At 31.7% G+C, this 19,240-nt stretch overlaps 1 protein-coding gene and 1 long non-coding RNA gene across 2 annotated transcripts; both read left to right on the top strand.

The window, feature by feature from the left end:
- Positions 1-3,213: 3,213 nt before the first annotated feature.
- On the top strand, positions 3,214-6,319 carry LOC139492775 (C-type lectin domain family 10 member A-like). Its single transcript, XM_071280925.1, has 5 exons — positions 3,214-3,577; positions 4,227-4,300; positions 4,893-4,977; positions 5,483-5,695; positions 6,312-6,319. The coding sequence occupies exons 1-5, from the start codon at positions 3,214-3,216 to the stop codon at positions 6,317-6,319; spliced, it is 744 nt and encodes a 247-aa protein (XP_071137026.1).
- Positions 6,320-12,546: 6,227 nt separating this feature from the next.
- LOC139492433 (uncharacterized) lies at positions 12,547-14,546 on the top strand. Its single transcript, XR_011656835.1, has 3 exons — positions 12,547-13,326; positions 14,046-14,137; positions 14,497-14,546. It is a non-coding gene; the product is annotated as an uncharacterized lncRNA (long non-coding RNA).
- Positions 14,547-19,240: the final 4,694 nt, after the last annotated feature.

Raw genomic sequence — 19,240 nt, 5'->3', positions numbered from 1 at the left:
CAATACACTGTAATCTGGGGGCATCAATCGGTTTGTTGTTGGCACAAGTTACCAATGACATATGAACGATCTTTTTTTTTTTAGTTAGGATGCATGTAGGAGGAACATGTGCCTCTATCAATCAATCTAAGCCAATTATAAATCATAAATCATTGCAGGTTCTTATAGAATAGATGATCGCTTAATTTTATCAGTTGGTAAAAATAGTGGTAATGGTTTCTCTCGTGTATATAGAAATAACTCTTTATGACTTATCCTGATATCGTTTATTTTAAACTATAAATAATTATCTTAAAAAACTTTAAAGCAATAATCATAATACATGTATAATATAAAGAAAAATGTATATAATTAAATTTCCAAGTTGTGATAAATCATTTCGATGTGAGACAAGGCTCCGTGTTAAAGGCCGTACGTTGTCCTCTTATGGTTTACTTTAACAACTTTTGACTTGAATTGAAAGTTGTCTCATTATCACTCATACCACATCTTCTTATGTTTAAATTTATTAGTTAAGACAAAGATCTTTAGATCGAGTGCCTACGGTATTCTTTCTTTCTCTGTTACTGGTGTTGATTTTTTTAACAATTCGTTAATCTACAACATTCGGATGTTCATCACTATATTTAAATCCTATTAAGAACCTACGACATATCAATGACACTAAATGAACTCCAAGATGAAATATTTAACTTTTAAGAATAGGCAGGGTAAGCGAGGGAACTCTTACGATCATTTAAACTTTGTAAAATATTATAGCTACCTTAGAGAGTGACATGATTTTACAGTAGTCAATTTTAAGAACTGAAAGTCCTTCCTACATTCATTGACCTCAACAATTTCCTAATGATCCTATTAGAAGTGTGTTTCCTTATCAGAATTAGTATGCTTTCCTTTCGATTTTTCTTTTGCAGTCATCAATTTTTAGAATGACTACGGTTGTAAATTTCAGTGTTTCTTCTACTCATGTTTTCTTCTTTTTTAACCTTAAGTAAAGAAAACGCATTTGTTGAGAGTTCAATGGTTAAATTCAACCACGATGCTACTCGAAAACCAGGAGAAAGATATATGTTCGGATGTTTCGAAAATAATGAAATATTTTTTTTACATTTTTAATCTTCATTTATAGATGACACCAATCAAGATCAACTATATAATGTGATTGATCCTACAATCAGTCAATTATTGCACAAATAACAGGTACGCGCAAATAAGTGTTTGCTTTATTTGTACTTGTATAATTAAAGTCTCCTGTAACCCCACTTAAGCGGTAATTTGAATATTCTGTTTTTTTCGTAAAAATTCATTTTGCGGTTCTCTTTGCGTTTATACTATGTCGATTTCTTAATTTTTTTTTTAGAGATAATGATTTAGATTTTAACAACTAAAGTCAAGTGTTGGGTGTATATCTCTAATTTTTTTTTTGAAGAAATCGACATAGTATAAACGCGAAGAGAACCACAAAATGAAAAAAAAGAATATAGATCGTTTGCAGTTGCAGATCCAAAACGGGGATGGTGGAAAACGCTTTTTTTGGGGGGGGGGGGATGGTCAATGCTTTGAATAAGAACATACAGTTAGACCCTCTTCCCCTTTATTTTGGGTCTTATTTCATTACTGATTGAGCCAAAAAAAATAATATATTAGGTTTTCATATATCTCGTAGCGAGTGCCCCTTTAAGTTTATCATTCCTATCCACCCTTTTTTCTTGCGGTAAACAGCGAATTGCTTTATTTTCCCGTCCCATTATATTATTTATTTGTCTTTCGTATATATCTGGGATACCTCTCATTTCAATTTCGTATCCAATCACAGACATTACAAAGGATTTAGTCATTAAAAACATTTCCCGTAAATGTGAGATCTCTTGATTTCCAAACCTCCATACAGTTTTTTATTTTATTTGTTTTTTCTAACCAAATTTGATCAAAGTCGAACCTAAATCCATGTTGAACCCCGAAGGCTTTCACAGGCCACTTAGACCATTTAACTTTGTTAAATTTTGTTTTTTTATTTCGCCACTTGCCCAAGTACATACCCACAGTCTTTTCCATTTTCATTTTAGCCCCTGAAGCCTTTTCGTACAGTTTTAAAATCTTAAAGGTTTCTTCGATAGACTCCTCACTTTTATTAAACAGTTGAGTATCGTCAGCAAACATATTTAGCTTTGTTTCAACATAGTCCCGAGTTCTAGTAGGAAGTTTTATTCCTTCTATATTAGGATTGTTTCTAATTGATGCTATAGGAGCAATTGAGTATCATTGACAAATTGAACGAGTTATGCCTACACATCTAGAAGTAAACCCATTCGTATGAATACACGTCTTTGCATTAATGAAAAGCATGTTTACCCAACTCCTGAATTTTTCCCCAAGCCCAAATTTAAATAAACAAAATCTATCTATTCCCACTCCACCCTATCAAATGCTTTTTATTGGTCCAAGAATAGTATTTCGCCCTCCTCATTCCATAATTCACAAAAATCTATAACATCTTGTAATAATCTATTGCCTTGAAAAATATAGCGCCCTTTGACAAACCATTTTTGATCGAAATCAATTATTTGCAGCAGTACATTTGTCAACCTTCCCACAGGTACTTTGGAAATAACTTTTAAGTCCGTGTACAGCTTTAACTTGCCTCGTTGCTGTTGATGGATTCTGACTTTATACAATGATCTTGCACATTGTAGTTGGAGCAGTTGAAAAAGATTATTCTAATTTATTTCACAAAATGTTTTGAAATCAAACTCGTTATTAACTATCTTTTTAATTTATCTATATTTATTATACAGATAAAAAGTCCTTAAATTAGTTCTAATAAGAATAGTTCTATATTACAATTCAAATCAATTAATTTATTTTAAAGAGCTGTTTGTTGAGACAGGCATCAATAATTGGGACTAGTTAATAAATTATTAAATAGTAGTATCTGTTACTTTGCATTAAGGTTATGAAAAGAGAAGATTAAACTACGGTTTCCCTGTGAAACTCTTAAGACATCACCAGGTTAAGTTTGTCAGTCATGTACGAAGAAAGACATTTATAATCAGATAACGTCAACATAGTTCCCGTCCTTATATACATACATTATAAATTTAAAAAATACCAAATCATATACACACTGTTTAACATGTTTAACAGAAACCAAAACACATATGTTTATGTTCGAATTACCTTTTCCATACTCTTTTCTTACAGTTTTAAAAGAAGATGATTTTAATCTTACATACCGTTTTGCTTCTGTTCCTCTTTGAGAAAGTTGAAGACGTGATTGGTCTTCCATGTTTAACCAATGAGGCAAAGGAGGATTTCGATAAATCCACAAAGGACCTTAATGTGGTACAAAGCGATATCGGAACAGTTCTCAAAACATTGGAGACTAACCATCAACAGACTATTACTGCTTTAGAGTCAGAACTTAAAAAAACTGTCTCTATAATGACAAATAACGTAAAACAGACTACTGTTGTTTTGAAAACCAATCTCGAGAAATTTAAAGCCACACTTAACAGCATTGGTCAGAAGATAAAGAAACTAGATACTGATTTCAAAGTGTTGGGAAAAGATGTTGGAAGTAAGTTTAGTAATATTAATATGGTACGTGTTTTAAATTTCCTTGATGATTTGTGTTGCATGTTTTTGTGAGCAAACTGACGACATTAAAACGGGAAGGATAAATTGATCATATTTGCGAGAAAAAACAAACATAGTTATTATTTTATATTTAATATTTTACTTTACGTAGTCACTAGTTCATGGTCTGTCCTCGATAGTAACACTATCGCAGGTTATCATGAGTGACACATATTTCTGTTTATGTGATTAAAGTAATTTGGTGTTGCAAACAGAACTGGGATAGTTCCTGTAACATCCATCAATTTTACCGCTTGAAATTGATTTCGATGTTGATCTATACTTTTATATATTGAATAGACACGACAATTGAAGACTTAGTGTTGGCCTCTAACTGACTTCTATTTTAGGAGGGTTTTTTTAGTTGATGTTTGTTTTTCCAGCATTTCCCGACTGTGTCTTTTAATTATACGTAACACCGCTGTTCGTCCGCATATTTTAAATTCAAAACATGCATATAATGTTCTATTATTAAAACCAATCATCACAATCGTCGTCGTCATCATCTTTCGTCGTTTTTATTTAATTAAAAACTATTATAATACTATGTTCTTGTTGTTTTAATTTGTTGTTTGTCTTTATTATTACAGAGACAAAACTGATCAAAGCTGACGGACATTGTTACTACTTTAGTCCTGAAAATATAGACTGGTTTTCAGCGGAGGTAAAAACATTGTACGACGATTATTGTATATATGGTTTTAGTTCGTCAAAAAACATCAAAATTGCGAAATGAATTTTGAAGGACACTCTTATATATTTAGTCGTTTCTTTATAAATTGAACAATGGACAATAACCAAGCAACACATACAGTTCAAAGGACAATGTGTGCATACAGTATTATTTAATGGTTTGCAATTATAACGAAATTTCTTTTGATGAAACAAAAATATTTTGTCAATGACGACGTGTCTGGTATTGGATTGATAAATTGTTTATTTTGCGACATTGTGTTTTATAAATGGCTTTTCTTAATTTTAAGACTTTTTGTACAGTATAAATATAACAATAAAATGTGGTATAATTGCCAACGACAGCTCTCCACAAATGACCAAATGACACAGAAATTAACAACGATAAGTAACCATCCGGTCTTCAACAATGAGCAAAATCCTAACCGCAGTCAGCTATTACAGGCCCCTAAATGACAAATGTAAAACAGTTCAAATGAGAAAACTAACGGACTAACCAATTATATTGAACATAGGAAATTATTTGTTCATCTCCTAATTACAAGTTTTCATAATTTGTGCAGAGAAAATGTAGAGAAATTGGAGGATACCTTGCCAAAATGGATAACGAGAAGGAAAAAAACAAAATTTATTCATATGCAAAAAAAGGTTAGTCCTAGATCAGTAATTACACACAGCAACATATCGGTAAACATTTGATTCGACCGTATCATTTTAAATCTTGCTTAGGGTATCGATGGCAAAGTGGTTTCAGAGGTTCCTGTTCAGTGATACCTAGTCTGTCAACACTTATGTTTTGAGTTCGAACCACACCAATGGTGGAGGCTTTAAACTCGGACCGTGCGTGGCAAGAATGAGCGGTCTTCCTGCCGAAAGTCAGAGGTTCTTCCGGTATCTCCAACTTTCACCACCAAAATAAGATAGATCCGTGTGTTCTGAAAATAGCGTTAAACAGAAAAAAACCATGCAATCAAATATAACTTGCCATGTTATTAGTGGTGCAACTTGTTGTCCATTTGTACTCAATTTACTCAAATTGATCGTTCTCTTCAATCTATTTATTTGATATTAATTAAACAATAAGTTGTTATGATTATATTAAAATTTCGAAGAAATAATTACAACACATCTTCATGGTCTTAATCTCTCATAGCCCATTACTGGATTGGTTTGACTGACTTAAAAGAAGGAGAGTTTCGCTGGTCATATGATCAGAGTAAAGCTGTGATTAAAGCTTGGTATCCGGGTTATGGTAAGAGAGGAACTAATTACAACTGTGTGGCGCTCGCCTATGATAGGGGTACTCTCAAACCGTTTGATGTCGCCTGCTTAGATAAGAAACCATACATCTGTGAAAGCAACTTCTGTAAGTACACTTAATTATAATTCAACAGTACCGGTATTTTAGTGTATGTAAATTTAACTAGTAAGTTATATTGTTTTTACTGTTGTGTTTAAACTAATTAATGACAAAAGTTTACTTAAGATGAAAATTAACTAATTGAACATATAAAAAGTTGTACTTTTATATAAGATTTTTTTTGTGGAGGTTTTTTTTTTAGAGAATGTGTCAAAGAGACAACAACCCAGTCAAAGAGCAGAAAAAAGCACAATGCCACCTAAAGGTTTTCAACACAGCAATAAAATCTCCCACTCGAAGGCGGGCTACAGCTGGCCACTTCCCAAGAATTGTAATAGTTCAGTGAAAATGGTCGTCACATTAAACTCCGAAACATATAAATGAACTAAAATAAATTAAAAAAACAACATGAAAGACTAACAAAGGCTAGATTCATGACTTGTGACAAACGCAAAAATGCTTCGGGGTTAAACATCTATAGTGAGATCTCAACCCTCCCCATAACAAAGCAATACGCACAGTAAAACTAAGTTTGCAAAAAACTGATTCCGATGACTCGGATTGGTTTTATTGGATTACATGTATATGCATTACTCAATATGTGTGCTTTCGTATGTTTCAGGTTTCTAAGATCAATTTTTGTGTCAACAAAATTTATGACAAGGAACACAGAGAAGACCAAAGATAATTTGTCATTAATAAAATATCTTTTTATATAATCTTATATGCTTTCAAAACGCCAACTGTTGGAAAAGTGTGTGATATTCCAAAAATGAATTTCTTGAATATGTAATTATTACATCGGGGTTAGTTTTCATAATTTTAATTCGTGCGTACACTTGCAAAACATTTACAATGTCACATTACATGTACGTACTCCAATTATAAATGCAATCTTTATAAACAGGTTTCCAAAAAGCCGGTATCATCTTAATTTTAATTAAAGTGTCTACCACAATCCATTGTTCTTTTGTTGCAATATTTTCCAGTGGATATCATTTTGGATAGAAAGATTTAAATAGGGATTTTGAGAGTGAAATATACTGAAACTTATTTAGTTAAGGACTAGAATGTGTTTCTTATAAGAAAAAATTCTAAGTACAAACTTTGAAAACAATTGTATTAAAGTGAAAATTCAAAAGAAGTATCAGTAAAAGTTAATGACTACACAAATCTTTATCAAGATAGCTTTTAGAGAATGAAAAATTATGATGCGATAACGGAAATTTATATACTTATACTCGAATGTGTTTTTTTCAAGCAGGAAATAATTACTATTTTCTTTCAATCAGGAAGTAATATCTACTAGTATTTGTTGGAAAGTCTCTTTCAACACTTCCGACATTCGAAACCTACCTTTGTGTATCCCTTTGACTTTAATGAGAAAAGGGTCTTTTTTAATGTATGTCATGTATAGGTTAAACCCTCAATATTATGAAATCGATAATCAAACATCTAAAATACAAAGGAAAAAATCATTAATGATATCAATAATAAGATACCAAACTACTCCAATACTGAGCATTTCCGGCTTTAAAAGGCCTGGTACTACATGTACATTATATATATATAAACAAAACAAAAACACGGCCACAACCTAACAATGTTTAACAAAGGACAAATACTGCAGACACTACCGACGAAAATCACTTGATTAAAGGTGGTTTAAAATCCCAATATGGCGGTTTTTACAAGCTTTATCTGAAGAGATGAGCCTATTCCAACAGATTTAAATAGTTCGTTGTTATGTTGTACATATAAAGTTGCACTACTGTCCAAGTCAGACACTATAGGTCAGTGGTTGTCGTTCGTTACTGTGTAACATATTTGTTTTCCGTTCATTTTTTGGTACATAAATTAGGCCGTAATTTTTCTTGTTTTAATGATTTTACATTTATCATGTGGTGATCAATAGCTTCTAGTTTCTGTGTTATTTGGTCTCTTGTGGAAAGTTGTCATTGGCAATAATATTCCACCTCTGTTTTTGTTTATATTGTAAGAAACTTACTCTCTCTATAATCTTGTGAAAGTTTTAACACACTGAAAGTAAAAAAGTAAAAAACCGAAATAGCGAAAATTCATACCGAAACGTCCTTTAACAAATAGCAAAATCAAAAGCCAAACACATCAAAACAATTCAAAACAACTGTCATATTCTTAACTTGGTACAGGAAGAAATGACATATTTACATTATGTAAACTCTATGGACAATGAACATAAGCAAAAATAAAAGACAAGAATATAAAAAAAATGCACAGAACAATTACATAATTCCGGAATGCATATATACTGAAACACGCCAAAAGTATATTACAAAAGAAAACGTAATTAAGAAAAACAAATCAATCTCATTACCAACAATCAATACTTCAAGACCATCAAGTATCAATCATGAAGTTGATACGAGAATTTATCAACATGGTCTTGATATCTTTCAATGAACTTCTTTTATAAAAGGACGAGCCGCACTTTTATATAACCCTGGTCATCAACTTTCTGCTAAGACACTCGTGACGTTTTATAAAGTAGAAGCTTGACCTGAAAGCTGACTGACACCGAATGCGTTGGGAAATGTACATCCAAGTGACGTTGTTATGTTGCTGCTGAGGTTGGAGAAATTAAATATGTTAAAATTTAAATTGTCTCGTTTTTCACGATGACTGCTTACTTCAAATCTAAGGAATAAGTCTATAAAAGATGCAGAGAAAGCCGTTTCTGTTGTTTCTTTAATTTCTAGTTTTCAAGAATATATTAATGGAACCCAATCAGAAAAAATGTGGATTTTTAATGGAAAGAACATCATCATTATATCTGAATGTGAAATTGAATAATCTAGCATCTTCGATGTTCTTGTTTTGTTTGACGGAACTCCAACTCATATGACAATAAGAAGTGGTCATCAGGTAGATGTGTTGAGTTTGTTCCCATAAAAATGTCGACAATTTGTTGAGAAGTGTACCTTTGATGGTCTCCACAGGCACACCTCGGGGATTGTACCAAGTTTCTGTCATAGAGGTGTTTGTTGAGTCCAGTACAGTTTATTCTTATTCTTGCATGATATATTTGAACGGATCTGGAACCCCAATAATAAAATACCGGCTTAATTTCATAGTTACTTTTAAAATTATTTTTGAAGGCGAGAAGGGACGGATTATTTTGTAGTTCAATTGTCTGCGAGTTCCAGGATTTAATGTTGATGAGAGAAAATAGCTAAGAGTATAATGTTGTTCTTGCTGCAATAGGTTGAAAATCGTTCGCATTACGCGTATTAAATTCATGAATATTACGGAACCGTTGAGGTAAAATTTTATTAAGATATGATGGAGTAATGTTATTACTAGATTTATTTCACTTGACTGGTCGGGGTTTTAGAAGTTTGCTTACTTAAGACTAGTCTATCTATAGACAGGAGTTTTGGGGTAAACTCATCAATGTAGTGTCCAGTTATTCGTTCCATATCATACACTCAGTTCTTTTGTATATGCGTTTGGTGACACTGATAGGTGATTTGAATTCAATAATTATAACGACAATCATCCTTATCACACACATCTTCAAAAAGACTGTCTTTATGCAAATTAAAACATAAGCTCCGCCCGATCAGTTGAAATAACATTGGTAATATTAGACATTTGGTACAAGTCTGCAAGTCTGTGGGCCTCTCGTCTATCCTTTTGTTTTTTTCCATCCCGTTTCCTTATAAAGTAAATTAATAGATGTTAGCCGTGTCCCTCCAGTCACAATCCTTGCAGCCTCTATTTGGACGCTTTCTATTTTGTAAACTTAAATCAGTGTAGATATATCTCAAACTACATCTGCATATTCAAGAAATGGCCTTATATTAGAAAAATAAAGTTGTTTAAAAGTTTTTCTTTTTAAAATTTATTTAAATTTTCTAAGTATATTAATGATATTTATTAAAATGCAAATTATTCAATGTACCTCGCCAAAGACATATTCACAATCTACAGATTCCAATCAAAATGTTCACTAATGTCTTACTTTTTCGCTCTAATACTCACAGTAGAACAAAAAATACTGATATTCAAAGCTGTGCAAAACTTTATTATTAGTAGCAATCGATTCACATCCACAATCAAATAATTCGAATTAATCACTCCTCCCCTATATAAAAATGCAAAAGAATTCAAAAGTACAAATGGAGTAAGCTACCATTTTTATAATAAATAACATTGTTGGTTACGTCTTTTAAACTATTTTTTTTATATTTTACATGGGTAATGGTCTTTATTTTACTTGTTTTTTAATCCCCCCTCCAAAAATGAATAAACAAATCAGTGTTTAATATTGACAATATCAGTGGGTTTTTTTTTTAGAGAGCAGCAGTGAAACCGTCTGGGATTTTCAAGAAATCATCCTTTTTTTTAAGAACAGTTAATACGTAAAAATGTATTATTGACTTTAATATATGACTTTGTTCTGGTTTAGAACTGTGATTAATTGAAGGACAACTCCCAATAAATCACCAAAACATATTACTACGTTAGTCAAAATGGTTATTCTTTTTTTTAATAAAAAATTGAACACGTACCTGTTTAACAGGTGAAAAAAAAGATTATAATCATCTTATATTGATCAAGCTGACCGTAAAGGTAAGAACCTAAATTCACAAAATTTAACTGTTATCAAATCTGAAAACTAGAAATCTATGTAATTCATATAAAAGACCAGTAATATCACTTGTAGCTTCTGTCGTTAATCAGCAGACTTTTAAAAGATAGTAGTGTATTAAAAGTTATTGTATGAAGTATACATCAATATTATCGTTTACATCTGTAAGGTTTTATTCATGCCCACAAAAATGGATCTGGCATTTATACTGACCACTGTCTGTTCATCTGTCATATCGATCGGTTGATTCATCAGTCCATTCACTTAGGTTAACATTTTCCATGGGTTCATTCATCTTGTATAATAAATCAAAGATGGCAGAATATACCATAAGTTAGGCAATTTGACACATATGTTACAGTGAGCGTTTAAGCTATTGGTTTACGTTCAGATCCATTTATCGTGGGTAGTACATTTTAAAGTTCATAATTAAATATGTCATATTGATATATATGTCCTTTTAAGAAAGTAAGTTAAGTGTTTGCATTTAGGTCCATTCCATAGACTACATGTACCATATTTGTTATTACTATGACGCTTGATCTCTAGACTATTGGTTAGGCATACGAAGCTACGTTCCTTAAATATGTTTGATTATTTTCAATGACCATATCATGTATGTTTAAAAAAAGTTGTAAGCAATTAAAATTTAATTCGTTGCTAAGTCCTTAAAAAGTTTAATCAAATTTGCATTTTATATTCTTACATTGTATGTGCGTCGTCAATTTCTTCGAAATAGTATCAAAATAATTTGGCTATTATAGAAAAGAGGCAAGCATATATTTACAGTTCTTATTATAAAAGCCTAAAAATAATCATAAGATGAACTACATGTATGTATCATCATCTTGTATCTCCTTTACTGACTAACGGTTTGTCTTGCAGTCATATGAAATGTTACCGTCGGTGTTTTTTCGCTTTTTGTGATATGATATCTTTTGTGAAGTGATATCTTTCGTCCCTCTTTCATTAGGCTCTGTCTAAATCTTTTTCGCTAACTGACTTCAGGGTTTGATTTTCATGAATTTTGATTTAAAGTTCTAAAGATTAAAATTTCTTTATTGATGTCTTAGGCATGCATGTAATCAACGTCTACGGAGGTCAGTCCAAGCAAATTAGAGAACGAAAAATACACCCTACAAACAATGAATTGAAATTTGAATAAATAGGGAAAAAATATGTTTATGAATATTCCTTATTTATCCCAATGGATATTTTAAAAGGTATCTTGCAAGCACAAATGTATCAATACCCTTCCATGTTTTTTTAGCAGTTTCATTGTAGAATCATTATACATTGTGTGTTACTATCAATTTGCCTGGCTCAATTAAACCAATATAATTTTGGTTAAAGAATTAGAACTGATGACTGGTGCCAGTATCAATAACACAATAAAGGCCGATTGTGGATCAATATAGACAATAATAGTGCATTCCGAAACGGAGAAATTGCTCGGCACAGCCTCGCATTTCCCCGTTTCTAAGCCTCATCCTGATATCGTTGATATGTCAAGTCAATGCACTATTATTGTCTTTATACTGCAATATAAAAGAGTACTTTTTCAATTTTTGTTTAGTGTGTATGTTATTATTTGATCTAAATATTGTGAAACTTCCCCCTTTTAAAAAAAGGCCTCATACCCTGCAGGCGGAGAAATATACAGCACAATGAAATGTACATCTACCTGTTGAAACCTACAATCGATGATGAACAAGTTTGTTTGAGAATGAACTAAAATACCAACAATAAGCATCAAACATAATGATATATAGTTTGCAAACCAAAAATATTAACAAGTGAAATATGTTTTTTTCCCCTAAAAATTGCAAAAGAAATTAGTTTGAGTCGTTGTATACTTTTGAAACAATAACAGGTTGAATAGGTCGTATGAATAATTAATTACAATTTCGGCAATTTCTATTTAACACCCATTCTCTGTAACCGTCAACCAAAGTTGGGCACGGGTGGTCACCGATTTTGTTGAAACTTTCTGACAACAAACATTGATATAAAATATGAAAAAAGTCTGTACATGTCACCCTGAATTATGTATGGTTACCATGGCAACAGGCTTTAAAATATTGAAAATAGCTGATTTTTGCTATTCTCGGCTTAGAGTGACTTATATACAGTATAATATGTTTGGTGCAGTTTATATCATATCAATTTCTTTTAAATACTTGTTCAGTGACATTTTTTCACTTTTTCTGATATTAAACTCAAATTGACATTTTTAATCTAGGTTAGTAGTATGAATTTGAGCATATTCTAATGCAATTATGAACCAACTTTTCCCCTAATTTATGAAAAAACGCATCCATTCCTGAATAAACCAAAAAATAGCTTTTATTCCAAAAGATTGATATTTCTCATTTCTGCAAAAACATTTTGGGGGCTCATTAGATTTTTTTTTATAAAAATTGGATAAAAATGCAAAAAATTGCCTGAAATCTACAAGAGCTATTTCCCTTTTTAGAACTCACCAAAGTTTAAAAATAGAAAAAGTCATTTGTTTATCTACACAAAAAATGGAGATAGACGTCTGCAACATGTTTTGCTTCTTTAAATCAACATATTTTACACTTTACATTTAATTCTAAAATATATCTGTATACATGCTTCGTAATGGCTGGTTAGTTTCATAACAATGATGAGCCTTTACTGTGTCAATGTATGTTCAGAGGACATGAAAGTCATAACAAACTTGAGAGAACGAAACCGAGAGAACATGTGAAAATTGTGATGATGACCATGATAAACAAGATGCTGTTTGTACAGAATGTGATTTGCTCCCGTCACTTCATGAAATTTACAGATAAGTTCAAGCCATTGTTCAATGTACTTGGAAACAATGAAAAAAGAAAAAGGGGGAAACTAAGTGAAGTTCCGTTTTGATCAACTCCTGTGACATGAACCGTCTGATGCTAAAAAATGAGAGAACTGTCACTGTCTAATGTGGAAACTATAAATATACTTCATGGACTATTGCTTCAACTTGAAACAGGTAAGCATATTTTTAACTAAATTATAAATTTCTATTTTTTGCAAAGACATGTGTTCCTTTAGGCATAAGCCATTAAGGGGGGCTGTCCCATTTCTGTGCATGTTATTTATTTGTCCAAATTGTATAGGCCTTGCTCATAATCTAGGTAAGTTGCAAAAAGCTTGTTTTTCAAGTGGAAATGCTGACCAACGTTTTAGTGATTTTTTTCAATCTATTTTCATGACCATGATGACCAAATTTATTTTATTCAAAGTGTATGTTTGCTTTGTAAACAGTTTCTTGCCAGGGAATTACATTTTATCTTCATTAAATATAAAATATCTAACAGCCACAAGTTTAAAATGCTATAAGGACCCTTATGAGTGGGTTTTAAGTCACTTTCTTTGAGAATGCAAATATGAAAAAATGTCTACATATGTAGCACATTATATGTACATGATGTACATGTTTGTATAAAAAAAAGAAGATGTGGTATGATTGCCAATGAGACAACTGTCCACAAGAGACCAAAATGACACAAATAGGTTATGCTTCCTTTTTGTGTATTTGAATTAAGATGCTGTGCTGACCAGGTCAAGTTGTAACCACATACATTTAAGTGACATGCTAAATTAAACTGTATATACTTTTTGAATAAATCCTAATTAAACAATAATTATAAAACATATGACCATAAATTTTTTTATGTAAAACAGTTAATGATTCTTTTATAATTCCAGGTACATGTATTTGCAGAAACTGTAAACAAAGGTTACTAGATTGCCAAAACAAAGCATGCAGTGCAACATTTAAACTTCTTAATGTAAATAAGGTTTGTATTATATACAGTATATATGGTAATGATTTTACATTTGATGCATGTATGTTTATTTCTTTAAAAAAAATTTTTTGAAGAAGACATAAAAATGAATTAATTTTGTTGAAATCTATGCAACTGAACAACAGTGTTTCTCCATAAGTTGCATACATGTATGTTGTCTTTTAAATATTAAAAGTTAGAAAAAGTTCTGATCTAAATGTGGCTTGTGCATGCTTATTTTAGGCACATACCATGCATACTAGCTAGTATTAGTATTATTTTTTTAGGATTTTAATTAGAAATATAGACTAATTAATAATTAATAATTATGATCTTCACTGTCCAAATATGCATTTTCTTTTTTCAAATAGATCAAGTCACAGCTTTAGATGATTCAGGTCCAATCAAAAGAGCAAGACAGGTAAATAGCAGAACACTGTTACAGCTATTCTATAAAAGCATTCAAAACAAAACTTTCATAGACTTGCTTGCTATATTTGCTTGAATGTTTGCAAACGATATGTAGGCAGAGTTTCAGTTAGAAATTAACATCAAATTCCAGTATATAGTAGACAGACTGAAACAGACTACATACCTGTTGTTTACAAACAAACATAAATGCAATCATACATACAAAGATATAAACAAACATAGCAAGCAAGTTGATCAAAGGTTTGCTTTGCATGCTTTCATAAAAGAGCTGTAATTAAGATTCAGGAGTAGATCTAGTACACTATGAAAGAATAGTTCCAGTACTTCCCAATTAAAGAAACAAGGGGTTACCCCAAAATTTTCGCACTGCTTCACTGGAATATTCAAATCTGACCTCTCTAAGATCTTATACCAAAAATATTCATGACAAAAAGTGATATCAGGTCAGCGACTGTATATGACATAGACATATACGGTCAACGCATTTTGACTGCTCAAATAGAACGAGTGCAGTATAAATACTTATATATCCAAGGGTTATTCATTAAGCCCATCAACTTCCACTTCATCACAGATGGTAACTATTAAGAATGAACTAGTAATTGTGTTGAAATTAAATATTCAAGACCAATGGATAAGCCAAAACAAATTACACTTTAATGGCTGTTCTTAATCATCTCAGCCGTTAATAAGTCCTCAATGTTTTATTTGAATGGCCTCAAACTAAACACACGACAAATAACTGAAATGTAGTGTATATCCATGCGATATCACCGAATACATATCATTACATTAAAAAAAACACGCACAAACAAAACCAGATTAACAATGGATACCATATTACTTTCGCTATGTCGCTACGATAGACTAAATTTCAGAAATGTGCATGTTCGTTGTGTGGGGATATATGAAGCTGCCAAATTAAAGGTACTACTTTCCGAGATTGAATTTAATTGCTTCGGCTGAATACACTTCCTATATGACATTGTTTGAAAGATAAACAGAAAACTACATTATATTCAGATGAATCTCCGAAGTTTTGAAAGACATACAGTGGAGATCACTTCTAACCTCTCATTAGAACTGTCAGAATATTCTGTCATAGAACTGTTCTAACCTGTCCTAGAACAGTTCTATCCTAAGTAGAACTGTCAGAAACAGTTCTAGGTAGAACTGACTAAATCAGTTCTAGGTGGAACTGTCAGGATCAGTTCTAGGGTAGAACTGTCTAAATCAGTTCTAGGTAGAACTGTCCAAATCACTTCTAACCGTAGAACTGTCAGCAGAACTGACTAAATCTTAAGAATTTAAAAGAAATAAATCACTTCCAATTACTTTGCTATATAATAGCAGATTTTCTATATTTTTTACTGATCAAACGTTCCATGTATAAATATCGAGGTGAATAGAAGGTTATCCAACTCATCGGAGAAATATTTTTATAAGATTGCATACGGAAACATCATTGTTTACGTTTCTTCGTTCCCCGTTTTTAACAGTCTCTTCCTAAATTATAACTCTACATTTAATTCATGGAATTTTAATCGTAATTTACCTTGTTTGCCTTGGATTTACATTCATTTAAAATTCTGTTTTGACAAATGTTCAAACGAAAATTGTACAGTGGATGAATTAAGGGATATTAATGACAAAAGTGTTGTATAACTTAAAAAAACTATATACATTTGCACCATCTCGTCAATTTAGCCAGACTGATTATTATCCATAACGATCATAAATGATATCTGGGAGTCTGGAACTCAGAAAAATATACTCGATCTGAACATGAATGAAACATTTGCCCCAGGACGTTCGGCTACAAACAAAGTCATGCATTTTTCTTTGCCTTCTTCAAATTATATTAACAGTATACTATTCCAAGAAGAGAACTTCCCATACATGTACTTTTTATTTTTAAAATAAAGTATATGAATCAGTCATGTGAGTGTTGGATGATGCCGTTAAATTATTAAAATCATTCCTCAGTAAAGGACATAAATATCGTCCCCCGTCAATTATTAATTGGAATTAGCGTCGTAATATCATCCACGACTCACTCCATACTTACTGTATGAAATGGATAAAACGGGAAAAAGCTGACAAAAAATCTTTGGACTCTTTTTTTAATTCAGTAATGAAGATAGTAGATATACGTATTCAACATTTGAAAGAACATTTTACTATTAACAATAACCACAAAAAACCTATTTCTCGTATCAAACATAAACCAAAAGACCTAGCCAAGAAATTTGTTTTTGTCCCGGCAGATAAAGCTGCAAATAATATTATTATTGTTTGACGTAAATTTTACATTGAGGTTCTGAAAAAAGAAATCACCAATTCACCATCATTCCAAATGACTCCATTTTCAGAAAACGACATCTGTAACAAACATAAACTTTTAGCTACTGCTTTACAAGCAGAGCCAAATACAATGAAAGTCCCAACTATGTTCTGGCTTCCGAAGCTATACAAAACACCTTACAAATATAGATTTATTTCGTCTTCAAGTCATTGTTCCACTACTAAATTGTCTATTCTTCTTACCAGCACACTTGGTACAATTAAAAACCTGATAATAAATTGTTCAAATAAGGCCTTCGAAAATAGTGGAATTAATTACTTTTGGAGTGTCAAGAACTCGTTGGAAGTACAGTGGAGATCACTTCTAACCTCTCATTAGAACTGTCAGAATATTCTGTCATAGAACTGTTCCAACCTGTCCTAGAACAGTTCTACCTAGAACAGTTCTACCCTAGAACTGTTCTAAGTAGAACTGTCAGAATCAATTCTAGGTAGAACTGACTAAATCAGTTAAAGGTAGAACTGTCAGCATCAGTTCTAGGGTAGAACTGTCAGGATCAGTTCTAGGTAGAACTGTCCAAATCACTTCTAACCGTAGAACTGTCAGCAGAACTGACTTAATCAGTCAGGACTGTAGAACAGTTCTAAATGACGTCACTGCAGTAAGGGCACTTTAGAATTTAGAAGAAATAAATCACTTCCAATTACTTTGCTATATATTAAATAGCAGATTTTTTTTACTGATCAAACGACTTGTATTACGTTACATGTACAAATATCGAAGTGAATAGAAGGTTATCCAACTCATCGGAGATATGTTTATAAGATTGCATACGGAAACATCATTGTTTACGTTTCTTCGTTCCCCGTTTTTAACAGTCTCTTCCTAAATTATAACTCTACATTTAATTCATGGAATTTTAATCGTAATTTACCTTGTTTGCCTTGGATTTACATTCATTTATAAATCTGTTTTGACAAATGTTCAAACGAAAATTGTACAGTGGATGAATTATGGGATATTAATGAAAAAAGTGTTGTGTAACGTAAAAAAAACTATATACAATTGCACCATCTCGTCTTAGCCAAACTTATCCATAACGATTATATAAATAAATGATATCTGGGAGTCTGGAACTCAGAAAAATATACTGGATCTGAACATGAATGAAACATTTGCCCCTGGACGTTCGGCTACAAACACAATCATACATTTTTCTTTGCCTTCTTCAAATTATATTAACAGTATACTATTCCAAGAAGAGAACTTCCCATACATGTACTTTTTATTTTATTTTTAAAATAAAGTATATGAATCAGTCATGTGAGTGTTGGATGATGCCATTAAATAGTTTTGTTTAGAAAAAAACATCACAAACTACTGACTTAAACATGTTAAAAAGTCACTTGAGCATGTTTAATGACGGTTCATTATTATGGATACAGAGAGGAAATAACGGCGCGCTAAATTCTTAGATATGGTATAAATACACCTTGTCGCAATTTGTCTGCCATTACTGGATATCACACAGGTTCCCGTAAAATTTTGACGTCATAAAACAAAATATCTGACGCCACAATGGAAAAGTCATTGTTGTATGCTTCAAAAGTTCAAAACGCCGGGTCAGCCAGGATTAGCAATAAGGTGTATTGTGTTTCAAACTTGGTGTCATTTTTATCATACGATCCGTCCTCACATAGAAATAACATTGGTTTACCATGTTTACAATGAGGCCATATACATGTATATTTACATGATAAAGTGTAAATAAGTCCAGCTTTGGTTGATGCGGTCAAATAATTTTGTTAAAACAACTCTCACTCAGTCTGACATATAGAAACCACTGAAATTTGTTTACAATTCAATATTTTGAATAAAAAGAGGACTTGCTGATATTCTAAATTGATGTGGAAATTTTTATGTAGCCAATGTGTTCCAATATTCATTGATATTTCTGTCATTTGAATTATACAATCCATCGTTACCGATATATGTATTACTATAAGTGATTTAGTATGCGGCTATATATATATTAAGATTTTCATAACTTTGAAAGTGTAATTATGGTCAGTTTTGGTTGATGCTGTCACATACGGTCAATTATGGTTGATGCTGTCAAATATGGTCAGTTTTGGTTGATGCGACAAATAATTTTGTTATATTCATGAGTCGGTCTGAGATATTAAAACTACTGAAATTAGTTTACGATTCAAAATTTTGATGAAAAAGAGGACATGCTGGCACTATAAACTGATGTGAGCATAATTTTATTTTCCAATATTGCTTTCATTTTTATTAAACAATCCATCCTGATATAAAAATATACATGATTTACTTTGCGGCTATTAAGATTCACATCATGTTCATAATAAAGTGCA

This window comes from Mytilus edulis, chromosome 10 (assembly GCF_963676685.1).
Source record: "Mytilus edulis chromosome 10, xbMytEdul2.2, whole genome shotgun sequence".
NCBI classification, from domain to species: domain Eukaryota; kingdom Metazoa; phylum Mollusca; class Bivalvia; order Mytilida; family Mytilidae; genus Mytilus; species Mytilus edulis.
Note: the sequence above shows the minus strand (reverse complement) of the source record. Positions and strands in the feature narration are given on the sequence as shown.